Below are 26,315 nucleotides of genomic sequence, written 5' to 3'. Positions count from 1 at the left end.
ACACGCACACACCTGTGGTTCACACACACACACACCTGTGGTTCAATGGAGCGGTGGATGGGTGGGGTGCGGGCGGGCTGCATGCCCCCGCTGCTGAAGGACTCGGAGCGGGGAGGGAGGGAGGGGTCGGAGATGCGGTTGGACACTTTGTGCTGGAGCGCTGGGGAGCTCTGTCTGTTCAGCTTAGAGCGCTCCTCCACCTGGGATAGGTCACATACCACTGTCACTCACAACCCAGCATGTAGGACAACCAATCACCACACTTGACCCCCTGTGGGCATCCATGCACCCCTACAAGCCACTAGACAATCTTATCACTCAGCCATGTGGGACAATGCTGTGCGTTTTCTCACATCAAATGTTGTGCTTTCCTTTATTTGTACATCTGTGTTTATGTTTATGACTCCTGCTGCTCTGAGAGTTTCAGTTTGACTTGTTCTACTTGCTTTATTGGCCTTCCTCTGGCAAATTACATAGCGGAACAAAATCCAGACTTCCACAGAAACCCTTAAAGGAATGGATGATAAGGTGGGGCACAAAACACACATGACGTATTTGTAGATATGTTTCCCTGTTTGTCCCATACAAGTCTATGCGTGTCTAAATGCCCCACATACGGCTGAGGAGTAAGAGTGTTTGATGGCTAAGGGGAAAGGTCAAGAATCATCCCTAATCTTCTTTAGCCGACACCACATTCAAAATCAGAATTATGGATTTGAAGACGTGCAAAGGTAGTGCGTGCGCACGTATGAAACTTTGAGCACATAAGAGTTCGAGTGACTTTTCCTACAGACTTGTGGGAGTGTGCGTGTGTGTCAATGTCAACAAGCACGGAATATCTGAGCGGGGAAGGCAGAAAGCTCCTCTTGCCAGTGTAATCAGATTATCAGATTATCTGACGTGCAGGGAGAGAGGGCTCTGAGGAATGCTCCCAGCTGCCCAAATCACACTTCTCCACTTTAAACAATCTACTCATCGGTTGGTGAGGTTGGGTTGAGTCATGGCTCAATCAGGGCATAGTGTCAATAGCCCCTCAGGTAAACATGCATGTGCAGTGAGAGCTATCCCCTTTGGAGGCTTTCTGTAATTCCACATGAGCTCATAATCTAGTGGGATTATTCAAGATTATGACCTGGATCTGAACAACTATGCAATACTGTGTCATTCCTCATATCTTAGCTTCATATTAGTTTCCTGCTATGAAGTCAACTACAATAAGACAACTATGACATATGTGGCGGCAGAAAACTTCCTAAAAACTTTATTAGTGATTCAGTACTGATGGAGGAATGATTTGTAGACACAATACCTAAGTACAATGGAAAAGACACATTTGATGCGTCATGAGAAACAATCTGTGGAAGCAGTATGTGATCAAGGTTAGGATGAGCATCAACTAACCTTTAAAAGAAAAAGAGATTACTATTATGAGGTTATTTTACAGGAGAAAAACCTTTTGGGTGGTATTGCTAAATTCTTCATTTTGCTTCATTTGTGTGCAGTGGGTTTATCTCCAGACTACCACCCAAAAAGTCTTTCTACTACTGCAGAGTTTCTAAGGGGTAAAACAGAGCATCAGAGGAAGTTAATTATGGCCAACTGCTGCATCTACACTGAGAAAGGACAGAAAAAGATGAGAGAGCAGATGGAGGACAGAGGGAATCCTCTGAGGATTCAGGTTTGTTAGAAGTATCCCACCACCACTTGGCCAGCACCCATCATCAAGCCGGGATTCAATTGTCTGCTTGACTGACCTAAAAGGAAGTTGGGATGGGTGGGTTTCCCTGATGACAGCGACACCAATATGGACAGGAGCGGCTGTGCCATGGTGCTTTGTGGGGCATTGGGTGATTAGGATGACAATGTGGCTGGCAGGGTGGGGGGTTGGGCCTGAGCTCTGGTGAACTAAGCTACCGACTAGGGGTGATATTAGAGACTGTCCCATAATATCGGCAAGAATCCTCTGAATCCCAGTCCCAGAATAAAATATTTTCAGTATAAAAAAATAGAACAAAACTGCAGCTATATGAAATTCAAAAATAGTTGTAAATTAAAAAGAAAATGAACACACTTTGTAGAAACTAATGTAGATACATTTACAGAAATTTAATTTACATTGTGTGCATGCGTGTGTGTGTGTGTATGCGCAGTATGTACGTATGCTCTTGTACTCCTATCTTTGGAGAGATGGGGACATTTTCTGAAAAGTGAGGACATACTTGAATATTTGGTTTTTAGGGGTTGTGCTTAGGATTAGATTCTAGTGAAGAGGCAGTCGATTTTCTGATTTGTATGTAATCAACAGTATGTCCTTTTAAATTGTGAGTTAATCATATGTCAAGTAGACAGATGGGGTACAATAATTAAGATAAGAGTTCAGCATGTAGTTGATGATGGTTAAGGTTAGGTTTTGCGACTAAGGAAGGCGTTACTTCCGTCATACAAATATAGAAGTACAAAAATGTGTGTGTGTGTGTGTGTTCCTGCATATTTGTGCTTTGGGCAAGGGTCTAGCCCTCTGCCCCTACAGATCTGATGCAGATCTGGGTCTGGGATCCAAAGGGAGAGCTATATGGGGAGCAGCGAGGGCTAGAGGCAGGTGAGATGAGGTAGGGACTGTAGCTGTGGCTGGGCAAGAGGAGGTGGCTGTGGATAAGTGTAGAAGATTCCTGGGCCATGTTGGACACAAAGTTTTCAGGAGAAAGTGGAGGGGACAAGGTACTGACAGAAGACATGCTTAAGAACTTTGGGCAGGACGAGGGTGAGTTTTGTGGCGAGGTGCGAGGAGAAAGGCCCAACCAAGGAGCTGGAATGTCTTGAGATCTGGATATCCTGTGCTCACATGAGTGACTCATTTGTCTGCCTTCAGCCAGCACCTGTTTGAGGGCGCCTGCTGGGGCAGAAGCACTAAGGTCACACATGGAGGAGCTACTGCTTATTCCATTCCCACACCTCATTCCTCTTATACCCCTACCAGAAGCAGGGAAAAGGCAGCGATTGCTGTCAGGGATTTGAATAAGATTGTCACTGTTGAAAGCAGGTGAGTAGGAGTTTCTTTGTCTATATATGGCCGAGTGGAGAGCACTGTCAGGGAAGGATTGAGAGAGGGGGTCAACTTGGCCATATGCTGTGATTTCCCAGTCTGAGGGCACAGTAAGGCTGTCGTGGCTGACAGCTGGCCTTATCCCTTTCTGCCACCCTCCCTGGTACTCCGGTTCTATATCTACATCTATTCTACAGGAAGGCGAGTGAGACTTGCCACGACGATGGTGACTAACCAGTTTGACTGCATGGTTGGAAACAGGGTTAGATGCAGACTGGGGTTTCTGGACCTGTCCAGGGGACTGAGGATGAGGTTGCAGGGCCTTAAGCTGTGGGTCCAGAGATATTAGCCCCTGGAGGGCTGCCTGACTGGGGACAGAGAGAGGCCTGTCTCTGGGCTTCTCTTTCTGATTACTGGATGGATGATAGGGGTTGGGTACTGGATTAGACTGGCTGACTGGCCCTTGACTAGAATGCTCTTTATGACTCTTACTAGATCCCTTACTGGGACCTTGGCCAGCAGCCTGGTCATGTTTCTGAATGGGCCCCGGGCTACGGCCCCTCTGACTGAGTTTCTGAGCCCTAAACTCTCTGACTTGCTGACTTATTTCCTGCTTCAGCCCTGGATCCAGGGGTTCTCCGGGGTCTAGAGAAATACGAATATGGGGGACATTGGTCGGGAGGAGCTGGGCACTGTGGGACGGGGTTCGTCTAGGGGCCTGAGCTCTGTGTTGGCCATGAGAGCCAGGGGGTGAAGCCGCTTGGTTGAATGACTGGTGATGTCGTAGGTGGGGGTGGGGCGGATTACCCTGAACATGCTGCTGCTTCGGGACCTAGGAGTCAGAGTCAGAGGAGGGTAAGCAACAAAACAAACACACACAAAGCAGACATCACGGTGTGATTATCAGAACAGCAGCATTAATTAATTATCAAGAATCAAGAATCTTCAGAATCAAAAAGTGAAGTCTCCCCACTTCCCCCGTCCTGCTTTCTTCAAAGGACTGCCCCATCTAGTAACTCCTGTTGAGTAAGATATTATCAACACAATAAGGCCACTGGGTGTGTACATTGTACACCAATACATAGATATATGTTGCACATTAGTTTCCTAAGAGCTGGTACATTTCCTCACATTTAGGTAAATAACTCATCACATATTGTGCATATAAGTACATGCATGTTTTTGTACGTCATGCATGTTGTGACTTACCTCTTTAGCCCAGGCAGGCTTGTCACTAGGATTGATGATATCTTTGTAGTGATAAAGCGGTTTCTTCTCTGCTTGCCTTCCCTCCTGCTGCTGCTGCTGCTGCTGCTGCTGCTGTTGCTGCTGCTGTTGTAGAGACACCAGGTAGGCTCTCTCCTGCTGGAGCTGCCTCTGTAGCCGCTCTGCCTGCCGCTGCTCTTCTACCTGCTTACGTTTGTACTCCTTGGGGGGGGGGGAGAGAGAGACAGGACTGTTTCTAATGTCATATGCAGAGTCGTGCATTCACAAATCATACAAAACAGACCTGATAAAAACAAATATTGACAACTGCAACCACAAATATGCAACATGAACACGCACTTTGCACAGTTACAATCACATTTGTGAGGCAGATGATGGATAAAGGAGACAATGAAATTACCAGATACAAGGCTTTGGCAAATCTTATGAAACAGGTGAAAGGAGGGTCGGTATTGAGAGGGAAAGAAGAATGGAGGCAGGAATGATGGCACAAGGGGAGGGAATGGGAGCACGCCATTTGTCTGAACACAACACATCCCTGGGTTGTGGTGAGTGAAGTCATTGCTGTGGCCTCTGGCATTTTCATGGGCTGGATCTCAAAAGTTTTCCTTTCAGGCTCTCTATGTGCCTCCTTCAACAAATTTGCCTTCGAATAGGATCCAGGGAGCAGTGGCCAAATATCAACAAGACATACTGTGAATTCCTTGCACTAATAAAGCACAGAGCTGTTACCCTAGACAAGACTTGGGCACTGATAGAAACCCTGTTGTGGAAAATAAAACTGTTTATTTTCTCTTGGATGTTCCCACTTTGTGTGGGCCAACATGATTGGGGGTGACAAAACGGTTTTTCTGCATCCTCTGGGGAATCATTTGAGATCCAGCAAACTTAATTGTACCGTACATGCAATTAGTGATCTGAATAAATTCAACACAAGCACTGGAGATACGCAATTCATTACTTTTCCTCTAATCTGTAGCTAAGAGGTTGAATGACTCAGACTGTGGATTCCCACAGAGTCAGTTCCTCTGTACAACTGCCACTCAGGTGCATGCAGTGGGGATAGGGGGCCACACAGCACAGATGGGGAGTAGTAATAGCACGTGGAGGGCTATGGTTACCAGAAGTAACGCCTGTTCCTGTAGTAGCTGCTGCTGGAGAATCTCTAACTGCCTCTGTTCCTCTTCCAGCTGTCTACGGATATACTCCTGAGCAGCATGTCGGCACAAGGAGATAGAAATAGACTGAGAGAAAAATCAGGAAATCTGAACATCCAAATACAGACGGAGACAGGAAAGACAGAGATAGAAAGAGAAATAGAGAACATGATCTCCTGAGCTGGCTGTGAATGAGGACAGAAGATGACAGTCAAAAGCCAGATGAAGCTAAGAGGACCGTGTTCTCGAACAATTGTAATGTGTTACAAAGGAAACATGACAAAGAGGCAGCAGAAAAAAAGAGGTACGAAATTATCTTTCCAAAGCACTCGAAAAGCGTAGGAGGAGAGCAACCAAGCGTTAAAGAAGGAACAGGACAGACAGAAAATACACACCAGAGCAGCTTAAGTTCAGTGAAAGGACTAGGGAAAAGAACTGTTAAAAGATAGCAGGAAAGATGTCCAGGGAAAGATGCAGAGCAAAATACAAAAATAGAGAGCAGAACCAAAAAAGTCGAAAATATTTAGCTAAGAGTATGCAATAAGTTAAGCTGAAAAGATTGATTACCTAATTAATAACAATAATTCAGCAACTCAGCAATGTTTTTGTATATTTTGACCATTAAATATCTGTCCACTAAAACTATCAGCATTCTCATACCCACTGGAGTTGATTATGGCAGAGCAGCCGTTATCATAATTCATAATACAGCCAGCTAATATTGACAAGGGCATGTTTTGATTATTCCCCTCTGCGAACCGCTGACACTAAAGACAATAACAACTCTTCTAAAATTATTTATCTCTTACTACACACAGGTTTTCTTGGAGGGGAGGCATCTCTCTTCTGCATTTTATTTTCTGAAAGATTTAAGATGTCGCAATAACATTTGATAAGCAGTTTAACTGACATGTGGATAAAAAGGATGGGCATAATCAGAAGGAGGTGGCAGTTTTTAAGTAGTCTACATGCAGGATCTAGGAGCTGAGTAGAAGATAATAACGTCACAAGAAAAGGGGAAGGGCAAAAAAACCCAATGTATACTCAGATTTAAAATGTCAGGGTTGTGTGTATCTGAAACTGAATTCCTAAAAAAAAAATAGTAGGAAAATACATCATAGAGGTAATTTAAGGAGACAAGTAAAATCAGAGTGACTCAGAAAGACAGGGGAAGATGTTGCCAGAAAACAACAAAAGGGCAAATTAGGGATTTTGGACTTGACTTGTCATCATGTTACAGATTTCTGTGGTACTATGCTGTCTGCTTACATACAGTATGCATGTTTTAAATTACTATCATAGTAAGTGTATGAACCTGTTCTCTCTCTGCATGCCTCCTCTCCTCCTCTCTGCGGAGCTGCTCCATTTCCTCGTAGCGCCTCCTCTGCTCCCTCTCATGCTGCTTCCTCAGCTCACGCTCTCGCTGCTGTTGCTATCGGGAGAACAGAGGCACGAGAAGATTCAGGATCATTATACACACACATGTTTTCACACAAATTAAGAAATCGTGTCTCAACAGAGACTCTCACACAAATGCTTAAACTTTGATATGTGAACTTATTTGATCCTTTTTCTTTCTGTGCGATTTTTTTTTTTTTCTTTTTACTAAATTTCAGACCTTCCACAATGGGTCTTGGCTTAGATTCTTCTACTAATAATGGAAGAATTGTAGCACATTCACACACAATACAAACATATGCATTCACGCTTGCACAAACATATGTGTATTTGATCTCACACACAGAGTCACAGACACACACTTGGCCCTGAGTGGAGAGGTCATGTTAGTTGAGTTGAGTCATGGCGCTTAGCCGTGCGTTCGGAGACAAACCCTGTTGGGAACCCAGAGAGAGCGCACAGATTATGGGCTAAGGATTTCTTTCTGTAAGCCTGCTCTCTGGAACTAAGAGTGTCCCTCACTGGGGAAAGGCTGTGTGTTCGTGTGTGTGTGTCTGTCTCTGTACTGCTCTCCCTCTCTCCTACAGCCACAATCAAATAGTGAATGAAAGATTTTGTGTGTTTGAACTGTCAGAAGGGGACTAGTTATGTTTGCAAACAGGACTTAAAGTCAAAGCCTGGAGAGCGAACAGAGGGCTTCCATTGGCTTTCAGTGTGTGAATACAGAGAGAGCAGTTAAATAAGATTACAATGCTGATACATTTCTGTGACTAATAATTTAACTGATATTACCCAGTATAATCTTCAGAGGTAAAGAGGTAGATTCAGGCTGACCATGTTTAAAATGTATATACTCATGTATGTTTTTATATGTAAGCTGCTGTAGCTAAATGTATTCGCCAAGGTCAAAGGTCATGGTTACAGCCTCCTCTCTGACCCCTTCCTGTTTACCTCCTCCAGCCGCCTCCTCTGCTCCTTCTGTTCCTCTATGCGTTTCTGTCTCTCGGCCAACAGTAAGCGCTTGTGCTCCTCATTCTGCTGCTGCTCCAGCTGCTGCCGCCGCTGTGCTTCTGAACGCTCCTTATTGGCCAGCTGCAGGCGCAGGAAGTCCCGCCTCAGGGTCGACTCTCCAGGGATGTTGATTATGGAGCTGAGGATGGAGCGGTATGAACCAGAACGATTCTGAGCAAATGAAAAGATGTTAAATATTGTTTGGCAAAAAGTTGTTCTGTGGCACTGACCTTGGTTCGCCCATGTCTCTTTCTTCATCCTCCTCTTCACTGCCACTGTACTCATACTCTGTCTCATCTGTTGGAGAAAGAGGAGAGAGAGAGAGAAACATTTTAAAAGAAGAAAAGCAATACAAAAGAATAAAGGTAATAACCAGCAGAGAGCAAACCCATTCCACTTCACATTTTTCATTTTTCACTTGAGTTACCTTTGTTCATTACTACACTGCCACAGTTTTGGTATTCCCAGACTTCTTGAAGGCACTTTCTTTAAGCTTCTTTGAATAAGAGTATAAATTGTAATTTTACTGTGTGTAGCGAGGTGGAGAACATTAGTTCGGAGCTCTTTCAGTCACACAGGGCTTAAATCGAAATGGCTGTACAAGTGGCCCAGCTCTTCCTGAGACACATCCACATGGACCTGTCCTCTGAATGTGACAAAGTGACAGCTGGAGAAAGCCACAGTCTCTACAATGACAAGACATTTCTATACATCATCACGATGTCTGCCCTGCAGTATGTTGTTTCTTGAAGCGGCTAATGTGGTTCTTTCTGCTGCAGTTCTGTGAGCGAGTGTCAGTCGATCACTCTGACGGAGAGTGTGTTTGTGTGTGTTGGTGGAGTATAATGGAAGTCTGTCACTTTTATTTCCTGCCTTACTGAAAACCATAAATGTGACAGCACTCGTGTGTGTGAATTTGCGTGTATGCACATCTGAAAGAGCATTACATCTCAATATTTTTTTGCTTTGCATATACTGTATGTGAGACAAAGTAGTTCAGCCACACACTGAATGTCAAGGTTGGGCATGTTGCACATTCAAGTTATAAGCTTTAAAGGGAACTTTGCCACTTTTCATGCGGATGTCCAATCAATGGTGTAATAAAAAAATAAAAGTAATAATACCTCAGTGTGTACTACATTGAGTGAGATAGCTGAGTAACCCTGCTCACAGAGCAGGTTCAACAAAAACTGCCCACGCTGAAATTCACTGCAGGGAAATTTGCTGATTAGTTGAGTTGACAAAGCCTGTAGTTCTTCCAGGTCATTAGTCCATCAATCCTAATCAGTCATCAATTCTTCCCTGACTCAAGTGACAGCACTGGTAACCAGGAAGTAGAACAGATTTTCTAGCAGGAAAGCTCATTTTCTCTCACTCACACCTGTGCCACGTGAAATTTATTTATGGTTAGGGTCATGCTAATGGAATGATTTCCTTTACTAATATCTTTATAAAACACTGTGGGTTTGTTTGGCTGCACTGTAAACAAATATACCAATTGCTCTTCTGTTAAACAACTGTTTGCTGTAATAATAAACCGCCCTTGCTATACCACTAACACTGCTACCTATCATACGTAACTAGTTAATGAAACTGTTGCCCCACCTGCCGTGTGTGTGTAAATCTATGTACATATGTGTTTGAATCCATACGTGTACGTCTACAGCACATGTTCTTCCTTACCCCTCTCTCCTCTCTTCTTCTTGGTGCGGTCAATGTGATCCTTTAGCTGGATGCGGACCTGCCTCTCATTGGGCAGATCTCTGATGAACGGGTGCTTGAGGAGCTGCTCTGTGCTGGGTCTCTGGCCATGACTCTTCACCAGACAGCTCTCTATGAACGACTGGAATTTCTTCGACCTAAAACCACACAACACATACACAAAAAAGTGTCTGAACTGATTATCCTTCTTCTGTTGAGGTTGATCTGAATTCTTTGCGAATACACATGGCTAACACACTTTTCAAGATACACACTCACCACTTCTTTGACTTGAGTCTGGGCGCAGGGTTGCGCGGGATGAGGAAGAGGGCTCTCATTGGGTGCATATCACACAGTGCTGAAGTCAGACATCAAGTACCAAACATAAGTGAGTTAGGGTGAATATTTCTAGCTAATTGTGCTAAACTTTATCATTGATACCATTCCATCAGTGTTTCACACACAAAAAACATGCACACTTAGGTCTTGTCTTCTTGTATCCAAGTTGGTTGTCCATTTCACAAAAAGACAGTTGTGCATGGACTGCTATAACTTCAGGTAATTTAGGGTCTTAAATATTCAAACTTCACATTGTCAAACCTTGCCAGGTGGCAGATGTTTTGGATACATTTTTTTCACAGCTTTTAGCTTGTCATATGTGTGCCACGTTGCTGGTAGTGTTCACCAATTAACATGATTACTTTGCGTTTACTGAATCTACATCAATATATGTTCAATTTCTAAAACACACACTGAAATAGTCTCGTCGAGTTAGAGGTCTCTTTTCAAAATGCAGCACTAGACTACCGAAGACTGGAGCTAGAACTGAACAACCTTGACAAAACTAAACGATGTCATTATGATAATCTTCATAATGACTGTCTACAAGTACCTCTAAGAATACTGTAATGAATGGGAAGAGTTTCTTGGCCTTCATTAAAATAATAACTAAAAATTAGATGTATTGGCCAGGAATGAAAAATTATCTGACTCCTGATTATGGTGATCTAATGGAGCAGCAACAAGGAATGATGTGTGGGAGAGGTGAGGGCTATTGACTGGGTACATACGTGGTGCTCCTTCAGCCATCTCTATTGCTGTGATTCCCAGTGACCATAAATCACTCTGTAATGGCAGAGACACGGTGCATAAATACTCTGGATGATCAAATAAAGCGCAAGTGACAAAATTCCTGAGAGGACAAGAAGTTGTTGAAGCACCTTGAAATCGTAGGTGGCGTCAGGATTCTCGTCGCAGGCAATAACCTCTGGTGCCATCCAATATGGTGTCCCTATAAACGTGTTCCTCCTCCCTACTGTTCTGTCCAACTGGGCTGAAACACCGAAGTCCACTACAGAGCAAATACACAAACACACAGAAAACAAAATAACTCAGGATATAGTCTGCAGTTTATTTGAATCTTTGTTTTTCCACTGTGTGCTTGTTTGTGTGTGTGTATATATTTGTGTGCTAATGCACAAGCGCACCGGTGGGCTTCACCAAATTCTATTATGGACTCTAAACAGGAACGAATTACCCAACCTGCAATAGCTGGCGCGATTTACTAACACACACACACACACACACTTTATAATCCCCTCCCCACTGGGCTTTAGGGGGAGTGCGAGACAGAGAGTTCCTTCTTCAGCAATCTGCACCATGAACAGTGGCAGAGCTACAGAGAGATGAGTAGGCTGGGATTCAGCATAAAAGAAGAAAGAAAAGACACACACACACACACACACACACACACACACACACACACACACACACACACACACACACACGCTTCCATTACTTAAGGGGACATTACGTTAATTCACATTCATCTCCTGGAGACCTGCCTTGCCTAACCTTTAAACCTAACCTTTACCCTAATCGTAATGTAATCCTAACCTTAAACCAGGTCTTCATCCTCAAATGATATGATTTATGTTACGAGGACTTTTTGCCCTCAATACAAAGGCAAGTGCCCACACTGTGACTGTGTACACTGATTGATGTCCCCACAACTTGAGTAATAAATGGTACACACACACACACACACACACACACACACACACACACACACACACACACACACACACACAAACAGACCCTCACAGACATCTGAAACCTGCTGCCCTCTCAGTCCTAAAGCCGTTTTGTCAAGTGGGCTTAGATGACAGACTGACCTAGTTTGACCTCTGCGTTCTCAGTCAGCAGGACGTTCTGTCCCTTGATGTCTCTGTGGATGACCTTGTGCTGATGGAGATGAGTCAGACCCTGCAGACAGCGACAGAGACACACAGTGAAGCAATGCCACTGCAGCAATGTGCCAAGTCACGATTATTATTATCATAACATAAAGAGCTCATTTCTAAAAGGAAGTGCCCTTGACCGGGACTTGCACCTGACATTGACCTCTGACCTTTGCAAGAGCATCAGCCATAGAAGTACTATAAGAAGTCTTATTAGTAATTTTAGTTTAGTAGTCAGAGAAGTAGATGTAGTAGCAACAGTATTTGTGCATCAACTACACCAGCTGAAGTATTATTTCTAGCATAGCCTGTTTGTAAATGTTTTATTGTTGAAATTAAATCTACACATACATAGGAACTTTGGTGTATTATATCCAAGCAATACACAGTAATGTGTCAGATATTTGTGCTTTGAAAGTTTATTAATTATCATTTTAGTGAAGCCTCTTGCATTGACTGTAAAACAGCTGACATAAAACACAGGGGAATGTAAGACAGCTGGCAGACAGGGAGGTAACAATGCTAAAAGGGACAGAGGGAAGAAAGGAAAAAGACACAGAAATAGAAAAAATAGATTAAAAAAGAAAAACAAAGGGAAAGAAGAGAGACAATATGCAAAGGGGCAGAGGCAACAAAGATTAAGGGGAAGATGGAATCAGAGCAGGAGAAAAAGCAGAGAGCACAAAATAAGATGAGAGATGAGGGGTGAAAAATAAATAAAAGTGGATGAAAGGAAGCCATTGTTGCTTCAGTTCAGAGCAGCACTGCATATAACTGACAAGATGCAGTGATATATTGCTGCTCTCCCTTTGAGGCTATAACCCTCAGCACAAAAAAAGATAGTAGAGATATGATTTGGGAGAATGAATAAGATTTCCCAAGAAGATTCAGTTCATTGCTTCACGTCACTCCAAAAAAAAAACAGTTGTCATGGACCACAAACAACTGATGATTGCTATCATAGTCCAGGTCTATGTCAGTTATGTAATAGTGATGAACTGAGAATACTGTGTGAAGAAGCTATTAAACTTAAACAAAAACTGAAGGCAAAATTTACTGCCTCACCTGCATCAATCAATATTTGATTGATTCAGTCAATGTACTTGCACCACAATAGGGATGCAGTTAGGGACACTAAATAATTAAACAATAGAGAATGATGTTTATGGTGGAACAAAAACGTGTGCTAATGTATCTTTGTATTGTATGGCTGAACTTATAAGTCTTGATTATCTGAGCTGAGAATTCAGACTAGTAATGTCTTGTACCCTTGGTTTGTGAGTAGATGAACATTAACCAGTTCTTGGTTACAACGTGGAACTGAAAAATATTTGAGAATGTTCTTTTCCATAAATTGTGTCTACCTGGAAAAATGAACTATACACTTGTGAACAGCGATTATGAATCATCGCACCACTGTTTTTCCTCCCACAGCTCTCACAGTCTTATTCATGAATTCAGAAGGAAAACCTCACCACAGATAATTGTTTGCTCATGGAGGACAAGGCATATTACTTACACAGTAACTTGACTGTGACTTTCATAGAGGCTCGAGGTCTGACTTGGCGACATGGTGACTTACCCTGAGAATCTCTCTGCAGATGTAAGCGGTCCACTCCTCTTTCAGAGAGTTGCCCTTGGTGTTCTTGATCAAGTCTGTCACTGAGCCGGCTCCACAGAACTCCATGACCAGCTGCAAACACACAAGGTCAATTATTGACTGTTCTGCAAAAAGGAAGCAATCTGGTCTGGGATCTGCTCCAAACAAACCAGTGACTCCCATACAGCAACTCGAGATAACCAGGTTTCTCTTTGTGCTTAGTCATATTATCAAAGTACTAAAGTCTGAGCGATAAATCAGCAACTTTGATATTATGTGCTATATCAAGTTATTACAAATACATCGATTTGGAGAGAATGTTTCTATTTCAAGTTTAAGTTTTTAACTACTTTAAATAACTACTGTAAATAAATGTCCATTACATCTTTGAAAATACGGCCGAAATGAATGATTATTTTCAATAGCGATTAATTAGCTTAATTATTATTATTAATGCCATTAATTATTTAGTAACTGATTAAGTGTTTGGTCTGTAAAACATCGGAAACTGTGAAAACTGCTTTGTGAAAACCAGAGAAAACTTTTCAAGCGATCAAGGTAACATCATCAAGCTTCTTGTTTTAGGATAAAAAATTTAAAAAAAAGAAATGTCACTGTTATGTAAGACAAAGAAAAGCAGCCACTTCTCCCATTTAAGAAAAGGGAACTGTCAACTGTTTGGCTTTTCTGCTTGAGAAATCACAAAACACATTGTCAAATTAGTTGCCTATTATTTTCGTTCTTATCTTATATCTTATATCTTAACTGACATATATTTATCACAAAAAGTACTGACTGTTTGACATATATTTAATGGATTTGTATTATTCCCAAAATTCCAATATCTATTGATGATGTATTATTTTTTAAATACCGTATTGGAACATGTGTACTGAATAAAAAAGTACTTTCTTCACCATTATGCATTTTATAAAGAAAATACACATAATCACATTGTTGTAACAGCATCAGTAATACTGAAAGCACTGCACATTAACCAGACACAGCCAATGGTATGGACTCTCTTCACGCACTCAACAGAGACCACATAAATTTCTGCATAGACTGACTCAACGGGGTCATGATATCACATTAGTAAATCAGACCATCTCTTGACCCAAACACAATGTGTCCATTCTGTCCATCTCTCTCTTCTCTCCATCCTTAGCTGCCTCCTGCCCTCATCTCTCCTCTCCTCAATCATCCACCCCAGCATTACATCCGTGGAGATATGCGGGCAAAAGTTCAGCTGGTCAGTTCTGGCTCTGCTTCAAGCTCCCCTCATCATCACTCTGGATTATAGCGGGAGAAGAAGTTGGCGAGCAATAGCCAAAGCCTCTCATCAAGGCTATGCACGTGTCCTCATGCAAACACACAAGAAACATACTCATACATGCATAAACATAAGAAGGCACCTAACACACACATACACACAGGGAAAACAGGCAGCTGTTGAGTCAGAGGGAATTATGCAGGCAGTAGATCTGGCTGCTGTGTGTATATGCATATGTTTGCGTGTATGTGTCCTCTCATTGTTGTGTGATGAATGCTACACGATCAGAGAGGAGAGAGCTCCCTTAGATCGTGTTAACACATGATTTATTGCTGCAGCCAGCCAGCCACACACTCATTCATATCCTTTATATCTTTCACACACACATTAAGTATATATATATATATACATATTCCAGTGCACACAAACCTTCGGTCACTGTGTGCATGAACAAACTACACACTCATTCCTTTCACATAAATATAACAGTGAAAAATGGAAAAGTCACTTCTCTCTGCTCTGCTCTGTTTCTCTTAGAGACTGCAGCCATCTTCTCTTTGTGTTACGCTCCATTTCATACACACACACACACACACACACAGGGTTGCAAAACAGGCAAAGGCATGCACAAACACACACAAATGATGCCTTACCCATAGCTGGTCATCTATGCCAGGGGGGTTTTTCTTGACAAAGGCTCCATAGTAGGTGGCGATGTTCCGATGGTGACTGTACTTCTTCAGCATGTTAATTTCTGCTTTAATCTCCTCTTCCTCATCCTGACACACACACACAAGAAGAGCAAAATCAACAGGTATTAAACCACAACCTCCATTTGTGACCCCTCTGAAATCTTAATAGGATGGTGATAGAGCAAAGGGAGCGCAGTCGCTTCTGGATTTGCATTTTGAATCCATTTAAACTGTTGTTGCAAAGCACACAGCTGGGCTCCAAATATTCCACAATAACAGCATTACTTTTTAATTACTTTCGTTTTAGGGGGTCACTGCCACAAAGCCAAAAACAGTTGTTTGAAACAAGTTGTTATGGTGGCTGTAATTTCTTACTCATTATGCACAATGTCAGAAAATTATGCCTTGATTACTTCAATTTAGTGTTCATCAGCCATGAAAACAAAAACACTTGTTTTTCATAAGCTGATTTTGTTCAGTAGCAGCTCATTTAGTTAGCAATTTTGTGTTTGCCCTTCATTTAATCAGCAATCATTAATTAATACAGTCAATTATCTGTATTGTATTTAAGCTGATTTTTTTCATGCACATTAATTCACACAATCTCATTTGTTTGTTTATTCATTGTTAATACTTCTGTTGCTTTAACCACTTGTTCATTCATCCATTCATTCATCCTCATACATCTGCATGGGTTCATTTCCTTCTTCATTCATTAATGCTCCTATTCATTCATTCACCAGTTCCTTTGTTGCTTCATTTCTGCAGTCCTCCATTGTTTTGCTGGCAGCTGAGTGCTGACAGGGAGGCGTAGGGTGAGAGGATCTCTAAATATAACTGAGATTCCCTCCTGCTTTGCAGACACGCCTGAGACCACACTGCTGTCCTAATACCTCCAGCTAATATTACCATGGCAATAGGCCTGTCCTCATTTCCTCTCTGCCACATCACATGCACACGTGCGCACATACGCACACAAACACACACACACGCCTGCACTGACTCATCGCTCATAATTAGATGACATGGTCGACGGTGGTATAATCACTTGAGATGATTTGCTGCATGCGGGTGCGTGCGTGAGTGTGAGTGCGAGAGTGTATGCGCGTATATGTGTGTCTTACCCCGGTGACATCCATGACCTTGATGGCTGCCAGCTGCCCTGTCTTAACATGGCGACCCTGGTGAAAGGAGGAAAGGAGCGGAACAGTCAGAGACACAGGGAGACAATAAAAGCAGCGCAAAGAGGAAGGCACGGAAGGAGAAACGAGAGAGGAAATACGCCAATGTCAATGTAACAGTTCACAGTTTCCTCAGGTAATTGCAGCACATGCACAGTTATGCCAGACATCTGTCTCTATGACTCAAACACTGCATTAAAAAACCTGTAGTACACATGAATTCCCAGAGATGGCCCAATCAAATAACAATACTATAAAAATACTATATCCTGATTGGTGAATGAAAGTGTGTGACATTTTTCCAACTTTTTCCAAATTTAAAGTTAACATGCCCATTGTGTATTGAGGGTTCTGGTGGCTGCCAGAAGAAAGCAACAGAAAATACAGTGTCCTTAAGCCGATTTTAAATCAAGGACACGACAGGACTTGCATTAGACTGCTTGATACCCCACGATGTCACTGTGATTTGACTTGTAGCTGCAGCATCAGTCCAATCAGAGTAACACTAAAAATGGCAAATTGTGGTCAATAACACAGTTGGCAGTGTCCACAGACTTGACTGTGTTGTATAATATCCAGGCTAGGCGAATGCCTGGGGGAGCTTGGAGGCGAGGAACCGAGAGATTGGATGCTGAGGGGCGAATGGAAGACCCAAGTGGTTCGTTTGCAACAGAGCATCTGTGGCTGTGATCAGCTAATGAAGCTAACAGGGCAAGAGACGCTAAAACCACTGACGGCTATTACTTCCACCTGTCTGGACTCAACTGATTAGCATGTTACAGTCTGAGAAGAACAGCTTAGCTGCAGTGGTACAAACAAACAAATACATACACACATAGTCAAATACACTCGTGCACACATCCCAACACACACACACACACACACACACACTCAAAACAAGGGCAGGACTGTTTTCTGGTGGGATTGTTACAAACCAGATGGCATTAATGGTCAGGCTCGAAAGCACCTCCTGAGGGCTTAAATCGAAGTGCCTTTCTGATAATGAGAGCTCCAGCCAAAACAGAGGCAAGCAACGCGACAATAAGCCCAAACACACATTATGGCTAAAAGTTGATGGTTTTATTTCTTTGTGATTCATTTGCAGGAGCGGTTTTACAGTAACAGGACAGTCACTGCACTCCGGTAGCCACTGGTCATTAGTCATTCTCACTGCTTCACGTTCTATTTTTATGTCGTTTTAACGGATCAATTGTACTCTCAGGCTCACCAAAACTCACTTTCCTTGATGAATAGCTTATGCATTGGAGGTTGTTCAATATATACAGTTATTAACTGCAAAATAATGGAGGCAGCTCAATAGCTTACTTGTTCCTTTACACTCCGATTTACAAAGTAGCAGAACTGGTCAATGGTCAACATAATGATATGATTAATTCTCTATATTAGAGCCTACAACTCTTTAGGTCCCCTAGTGTTTAGACTGGAGGTCAAATGCCAAATTAAAGACTCATTTAATGAACTCCAGAAAAAAGCAACATTGCAGGTACATTCACAAACAACATGCTTCACTTGCACATTATGTAAATAAATAAATAAAGTCACAAAACCCCAATTTGTTCTAATTTGAGGAAGCAATGATGTTCTCAGGGCTGTGAGTAAGAACAAAACTCAAACAAAACATTTGGTGGGTTCCCACAAGATGACAGCCTAACCCTGACGTACTGTTAACATCAGCTGAGGTCCCAGAATGTGGGGGGGGTTAAAGCCATGAGTTGCATTTCTCATTAAACAGCTTGAATTTAAAAAAAAAAAAAGAAAAACTTTTAAACTCGCTGATTTATTGCTAAAAGAAAGTTAGGGTTTTAATATGATAATTCATTGTGTCACAATCCTGCACTGCACAATGCACACTAAGCACCACTGGATGGTTGAACACTGTGATCAGTCTCTCTTTTTCTTTCTTTGACACACACACACACACACACACACACACACACACACACACACACAGTCCAGATTCTGTGAGAGTAAAAGAGCTGGAAAGATTGAACAGGGATTTCTCATTAGGATCAGACTGCCCCAATTCCACAAGCACAAGGACTGGCTTTGTTAGAGACCAACAAAAGAATTACAGCCACTTACAAACCAGGAACTCACACATAAAAATACAGACACACACACGCAATACAAAAAGATCTCACTTTTTCCAGTACTCACAAGGACAGAGGAACTCATACAAACATCCACACATGACACACAGAGACATGAAGGGGGATGATTGAGGGAGCTAGAGAATGACTACGAGAGGAAAAGCTAGAGAATGTGTCAAAAAGATATTGAACACGGGCATCATCAGAGCTGGATAAAGATTCATTACTCTGAGCCACCTGACAACCTCCCCTCCTCCATCTCTCCTTCCCTCCAAGAGCAGTAATGTCATCCAGCCTTATTAAATGACCAAGTGTGAAAGGAGCAACAGAAATGAATTAGCACTGTTGGTTCATCTTCATCGCTTGCTCTTTATTTGATCTCTCCCTGTTCATTTATTTGCAAATTCAAATATGGCACGGGGATGGATCTTGATATATGAATGTCAACTAAAATAGTTTTTCCAAAGCATCAACACAATCCGGGATAAGAAATGATAAAGTGATTCATTTAATTGTCCCATCAAAAGTGATTTATCAAGCTAAAGTCCTACATATTTGCTGGTTTCAGCGTCTAAAATGTCAGGATTTGCTTTTTCCATGTCATTGCAAACTAAACTTTTTCAGTCCCTTGCCGATACCCGAGTCCCTGGACTCTGGGTATTGGCTGATAAAGAGTACCAATCCAATACAAGTGTTTAATTATTAAGACAGATGCCTTACTTTGTGGAAGAGACTGAGATAATTATTGTGTAAAGCAGCATCAGGCTTAACTTAAACACTGCTTTCCTAACTTACTCACCGGATACATTGTCGTTGCACCAACATGCTTGTAATGTTGCCAATGATGCATACGGCTCTTCTGAATGATTGTTTAGTTTCAGTCTCTTAAGCCCTGGAAACTTGTAAATTGCATTCCTGACTGCTATCTAATATTTTAGACAAAACAATCCAATGAGTGACAAAATACTTGACCAGATAGATAAAATAATTACACAGTAAGGTCACAAACAACTTGCTGTTTCTCCCCGCTTCCAGATTTTATTTTATGCTAAACTACTCTCATCACCTCCTGTCTTCAGACCCATACTTAACGCACATGAGAGTGGTAATGATCTTCTCATCGAACTCTGTGCAAGAAAATGCTCAAGTGTTCCCTTTAAAAATGAAAATAAAATGTTTGCTGCAGTCCTGTGAATGACAAACAATGGAAAAGGAAGACTTCACACGGTATCAAAATCATTTTGTCATCTTCCTTCTGCCTCTTTCTTGTAAACATAGTCCTCTCTCCCCGATACATCCCATTCATAACAAGGAGCTTTGAGTGACACAGGCCTGTTCATCCCTTCCTCCACTCGTTTGTTGACTGCTTTGCCTCTCTGACCTAGATCTGCATTTTCTCCCTCTCTCTCTCTCTCACTCTGCCTCTCTCTCTCTTATCCCTCTGATTCTCTCCCTCTCATTATCTAACCCTCTTAACTTCTCACAATCTCCTCTTTATATGGCTCTCATTATTTCTCTTCCTCCCCCTAGAAGTCTCGCTTACTTTTCCGTCCCTTGTATTTTCTGTCTCTTTTTCTTTCTCATGCCTCACAGCTCAGACCAGCAGCCTGTGAAAAGTGGGTCCTACATGAACATGATTGAGCTGAACGCTAACGCCAACGAAACAGCACTCGGCTTTGAGCTTGACAAGCAAATGTGACACAAACTGAGGACTCCCTGCAACCCTTTCAGTTTGCCTCTGCTAATGCATCTCGCGCCTTCTGCCAACCACAATGCACTGACATGGACCTGAGAGTCTCTGCAAAGCAAAACAACCACACGCGCTGTATACGAACACAAAGGCTTTCATCTGATACTTTCAAACTGTCATTATGGTGAGAATGCCGTGCATTTGAACTTCAATCATTACAGTGACATTTCTCAAATTAGGTCTAGGAAATGATCTTCACATACGTCCAATCCACTATTTTTCCCTTTTTAATTCTTTAGAGATATTCTGAGCAAATATGATAGCAAAACATCTGTCAGTCACACACACACACACAGCCACGAGGAGCTGTGATGCTGCCGGGCCAGGTGTGTGTGAGCGATAACAGACCAAATTGACTATGTTTGTTCCGCGTGGATAGCCATGCTGTGATGGAGACAGCAAACTGATACCAAACTGATCTCCAATCAGCCTTCAGGCAGCTGCATCACGAAGGAGTCATTACTCGACGTGATCCCTGCAGGTCACTGTTACTTAAACCACTGTATGGGTTGGGAATGTAAAATGGACTGTAGGTCTTTTTCGGATGGTTCCACCGAACAAAATGGGAATATGCTTTGACAAACCAGGTTTAAGAATATCTGCTGTAAAATTGTCATCTTAAAAGAACACTGACGTGTGCAATGGTTGCCGTTTAATTTTCTTACACAATTAACTAAAAGGTAAAAGTCTATAGACTCCTCTCCCTCCATTACTTTAGCTTCTAATTGTGTGCGATGTTTTCAGCGATTACATTTTAATGAATACGAGGCAAAACTGTTTTGTTTACTTTGTGATAATTGGTCCAAAAGCGGAGTGATGATTACACGGTGAAACACAATATTTCAAACACCTGTAATTTAATGCAATTAAACATTGCAATAAACAGTTCTTCCGTATGACTTAAAATGTAAAATTTTTCATATGCAAGTTGGGACTGCAAGTGCTGATTTGTGTTGATCTGCTGGAAATTATGATTATTTTCACTGCTCATTCCTCTGTTGACTATTTTTTCAAGTAATTGACTGATCACTTGGTCAGTAACATATCAGAGTATCTGACAAATGTCAATCACAACTTTCTAAGGCCCACAGTGATGTTGTCAAACTGCTTGTTTTGATAAACTCACACTCCCAAACATAAGAAAGAAAAGCAGCAAATTCACCACATTTGAGAGGCTGGAACTTGGGAATATTTGGCATTTTGATCGAGAAATGAATTATGTTCCTGTCAATTAACTAATCATTTCAGCTCTTAACCTGATTACTTACTCACCTTTCTATTCATTATTTTTCAATTGATTCATTTACTCAATGAATCATCCAAAAATGCTGTAAATGCTCCTTATAATTTCCCAGAGCCAAAGGTGACAGCTGCTTGTTTTGTACAACCTTTAATTATTTGATTAACTACTTTGTGGGAGAATCATTTTCAGGTGTTTCAGGTCTAGTATAAATACTTGTCTTTGTACATTGAATTATATCATTCTTATGGAATTTGAACTTTGTTACTGTGCAGCACTCAAACTATTATCTTTACTAAACACTATTTTGATTTAATATCAAGGCTCCATCTCTGTCTGTCCTCTTCCATGTGTATCAGGAGGAAGGCGTCAGACTGACACGAAGAACAGTAATTATCATCAACACATAATTATGATTAATTGCACCAGCCAAGTGAAAGTAGAACAAGAGTAAAGCACTTGGTACGCAGGCATGCGGACTGCTTTGTATGATGTGGAAGTACACGTGTGTCTTAGAATGAAGAAGAGAAGGTGTGTATATGTGTGTTTGCAATATGGAGCTCAATGATGAAGGGAACAAGCAGACACACACACACACACACACACACACACACACACACATGCACACATGCACGCACAAGGCTGGCAAGCTGCAGAGGGAAGCGTCTCTTCATCATTTTCAGCTTGCAGCCTCACTTAGGCGAGACCAAGCTGCTAACCACTGCCTTAATACAACCTGCCGGTGGATATCATAATACCCAAGGCTTCTACGTGTGTGTGTGTGTGTGTGTGTGTGAGAGCAGGAGAGAAATGCTTTTACAGCGTGTGTGTATTTGTTTGTTTGCGTGCACATCTATGCCCTTGCCAAGTCAATTACACAGCCCCCCCCCCTCGGACACATTTACTATGCAGGACACTTCCTGTCGTAGCCTAGCAACAGTCTTGGCTGGCCAGAGTACAGTGGGCAGGACACTTAAACTTCCATACACAAATTTACACGCTCACATACACACAAACATACAAAGAGCGGGAGAGAACAGGAAATAAGAGACTTTTGTCCTGATGGGGGGAGGGAGTTGTTATTTAGGGGAAGAGATGGGATGAGGAAAGGAGGAAAAGAGAGGGAGGAGGAAGAAGTGATTGAGAGGAGGGAGGGGATGAGCAGAGGACTAGTTTAGTGAGGGAGCTGAATTTCACAGTGCATCTGTCCTCAGTGTGCGCTCGCTGTGTGGCCAAGCTGCAAGGTCAGATGACAACATTCAAATTTTACTTGAAAATGACTGAGTGAATGAGATTTCTGATTGAAAAATGGATCCTTATTTGATTTTAAGCCTGTCCTTTACATTAATCAGCATTTAAAAACATACACTGGTAGTTCTGCACATTGTAGCCTGTTAACAACAAATGCCATTACTGGAGACAGTTTCCAAAAACCTACCATATTAAGATTGATTTCTATGGAGCTAACGGTCTTTATACAACTGTAAGGAGACTTGAAAATGAACTAAGATGTTTAAGATGATTAACTAAAACGTTAAAACACTTTTATGATATATATTTCACAAAATTGACATACATTTAATAAATGTGGCTGTTCCTTAGACCATCATGTACTGACTGAATTGATCATTGGAGAAGCATTAACCCTTTAATGCCTGAACCATGAAATAATTGCCAGAAAATTCAATTTTTTTTAAACTGGAGTGTTTATTGAAACTTCTGACAAATCACAAAAAATGTTTAAGTGGTATATTTTTTGCTACATTGTCCTTGAACACATTAACAGAGAAGAGAAGAGTTTCCACCAGGAAATTGTTCACTAGGTTAACCCTTTAACGCCAAGTGTATCATATTTGGTACATTTTGAGACCTCTACATCATCAGTGTGATATTTTTTTTGAGTTTTTGTATTTTATCTGTGTTTTATATGTTTTTGTTTGTTTAAGATAAACAAACTGGGAGCAATAAATTGCACAAAAATTCCGGATGTGGCATCTGACAATCAGAGTTGACGGCCAAAATAGGAACCTTTTAATACAAACAACAGTGAAATTGAAATAATCCTTTTCACTGCGCCATTATTTGCTTATAATTTGTCAACTAGGCTTTGTTTTCAATTTGGCTCACTTCATGTTTTCAGCAGCCAACTTAACATATTTAGTAATGTAAAAGTACAAAAAGTAAATAATCCAATTAAAATCAAATTTCCATTAAGACTCAGCAATGTTTTACAACCATGGTTTTACCGCCTTCATACATTTTGTCCCCTACTTATATTGGATAAGGGAAGAAGCAAAAGTACTACATGTTAAAGCATATGAATGCATACATTCGCACTCGCTTGGAACACATATTGCCAGATTGTGTAGCCAACTCTGTAAAAAGGAAATGGGTCACATTATAATCCTAATCTGTGCCGTCATGGTAATCCACGCACCCACAAACACAAACATACACAGACATCAGCAAGAATTGACTGAATGGCATCTAACTATTCTCTCCTGGCATACGGCCTGTTGGCATGGTAACAGTATCATAGGGGAAAAGTAGGCTATGGGATGTGTCCCTGGGCTTTCACTCTGTACATTTCACGTTCTGTCCGTCTCTCTCTGACAGGCAGGATCCTAGACTGTCCACCGGCGCACACACTCACACACCGAACTGTAGTTCAACGGTGTTTCAGTCTGTATCCTCGTATCAACACAACCACTGGTTCTAGTCTGCAGTCTCACAATCCCAGCATGCTCAGCATGGTGCTGGAGCTGTGATGCAGAATTAAAGCTACTTTCAGCGAGCAAGCGATAGAAAAACAGATCTGCTCGAAGGAGCCCAAAGAAATAAGAGGGCAAAACTCCCAGACACACCTCATTGCAGTTCAAACACCTGCAATCATTCCGCATTCACACGTGCTAACACACAGCTCACACGCAGACAAGTGTGCATGCACATGCACGCGCCCACGCTGTTGTGGGATCAGTGAGGCAGTAAATAAAAGTGACAAAGGCCTCCATTCCAATCTACTACTGCACTGCCCAGGAAATATAGAAGCACCCTGAGGCTGCTCTCACACTCACACATGAGAAAGGAGGAGAGGAGAGAGACAAATTGAGACAGGAAGAGATTTACAAGGAGAGAAGATATAACAGGAGCCAGTGAAGATGAGGGAAACATATACAAGCAGGGAGTTTGTGGGAGAAGAAGGTAGTAAAAGGAGAGAGGCAGAGGTGATGAAAGAAAGAAAGAGGAAAGATGAGAGGAAGAAAGATGAGAGCAATGATCTGTAGAACAGTCCAGAGGGCTTTTATTGACGGGGGTGGGGGGTGAGGGTGGGGGGTGCAGGAAAGAGAAGCTGATTTTTGCGACAGACAGCCAGTGTTGATTCCACTCTGAATAAACCGCTGTTATCGGCTAAAGCCTTTTGAAATAATAATCTATCAGCGGTCTGAAATATAGCCGCTCATTAACCTGTCCACTCACAGTAAAACAAGCTAATTAACAAGCCAGTGGACACACAAATGTATGAGAAACACACTAATCTGGGGTCAGGGAAAGGATTTGGCGCAGCGCTACATAATCACACAAAACGGTTTGAATAAGAGAAACAGAAGTCTGCAAACAGGCAAATGCACACAAATTTGATCACAAGCAAACACATCTGTCACTCCCTATGGTTGTGTGATGGTGCTTAAAATAAATGAAGGGACAAAGCAAATACACAAAGCTGGGTCAGTCCATCATCATAGGACAAGAAATCTGATTTAGTTTAATGTTATATATGTAAAGAGGATCTGTTGGCCTGCGTGTGCATGCGTGTGCATGCGTGTGTGTGTGTGTGTGTGTGTATGCATATGTAGAAGGTCAGAAAACAGTAAAAGCTTGTCCTCATAATACAGCCTTTGATGCGATGGAAATAAATCAACCCTAACAGGATAACCACTCCCTAGATGAACATGTGTGTGTGTGTCCAAAGCATATTTATAGTGGAGGCTGACACAGATTAACTGAAATACAAAGTCACATATAAACAGATGCACTGTACACTATTGTTGCCTTTCAGCTCGATGTTGTTCTTATAAAACTGTTAACTCGATCCCATCACAACAGTATTTCCACACCAACACACCAACCACACATTACCTCACTGAGCCACTAACTTTTGCACAGGTTGACTTACTAATGCAACTGATTGATTCACTCTGTTAACCACTGACCTGCCCACTTATCTGCTAATCTCTTGTGTCAAATCAAACTGCCTAAACGTCGTCAGTCACGTCGGAGAGAAACAAACGGTCCCTTTGACTCTCCAACGTCTGCAGAGCAAGTAAACAAAACATTCACACAACTGGAGGAAGAAAGAGTAAGAGGGTGGGAAAGAGTGCAGGAGCAAGCGAGCACTACAGAGGAGGAGGAGGAGGAGGAGGAGGAGGAGGAGGGGGGTTTGCTGCGAAGAGGCAAAGCGGCAGGTTCAGCACATCAGCATCATGCTCCGGCGGTTCTGGAGGTCAAACGAACAGCCGAGCTGATTTACTGTACAGACTGGAGGTGAGAGAGGGAAGGGAAGGGAGCAGGAGAAAGAAACAGCTGAGCGAGGGAGCGGGGAAGGGCAGAAAAGACGAATGGAAGAGGCCGCTCAGATGAAGGAGAGCAGGGATCAAAAACAAAAATATGGAGATAACAGCTGTGAAAAAACA

At 42.1% G+C, this 26,315-nt stretch overlaps 1 protein-coding gene across 1 annotated transcript in view; it reads right to left on the bottom strand.

Annotated features, from left to right (window-relative positions):
- Positions 1–26,315, bottom strand: part of tnika (TRAF2 and NCK interacting kinase a) — a 57,579-nt gene that overhangs the window by 13,095 nt on the left and 18,169 nt on the right. The window contains exons 3-15 of the mRNA XM_070842310.1: positions 16,467–16,523; positions 15,304–15,429; positions 13,360–13,470; positions 11,712–11,802; positions 10,758–10,888; positions 10,608–10,662; positions 9,817–9,895; positions 9,520–9,695; positions 8,067–8,133; positions 7,777–7,975; positions 6,743–6,859; positions 4,253–4,471; positions 36–200 (exon numbers count right to left, since the gene is read on the bottom strand). Coding sequence (XP_070698411.1) covers positions 36–200; positions 4,253–4,471; positions 6,743–6,859; positions 7,777–7,975; positions 8,067–8,133; positions 9,520–9,695; positions 9,817–9,895; positions 10,608–10,662; positions 10,758–10,888; positions 11,712–11,802; positions 13,360–13,470; positions 15,304–15,429; positions 16,467–16,523 — 1,593 coding nt within the window. The remainder of the gene's footprint in view (positions 1–35; positions 201–4,252; positions 4,472–6,742; positions 6,860–7,776; positions 7,976–8,066; positions 8,134–9,519; positions 9,696–9,816; positions 9,896–10,607; positions 10,663–10,757; positions 10,889–11,711; positions 11,803–13,359; positions 13,471–15,303; positions 15,430–16,466; positions 16,524–26,315) is intronic.

The sequence above is a fragment of the Pempheris klunzingeri genome, chromosome 13 (assembly GCF_042242105.1).
Source record: "Pempheris klunzingeri isolate RE-2024b chromosome 13, fPemKlu1.hap1, whole genome shotgun sequence".
In the NCBI taxonomy this organism is placed as follows: domain Eukaryota; kingdom Metazoa; phylum Chordata; class Actinopteri; order Acropomatiformes; family Pempheridae; genus Pempheris; species Pempheris klunzingeri.
Note: the sequence above shows the minus strand (reverse complement) of the source record. Positions and strands in the feature narration are given on the sequence as shown.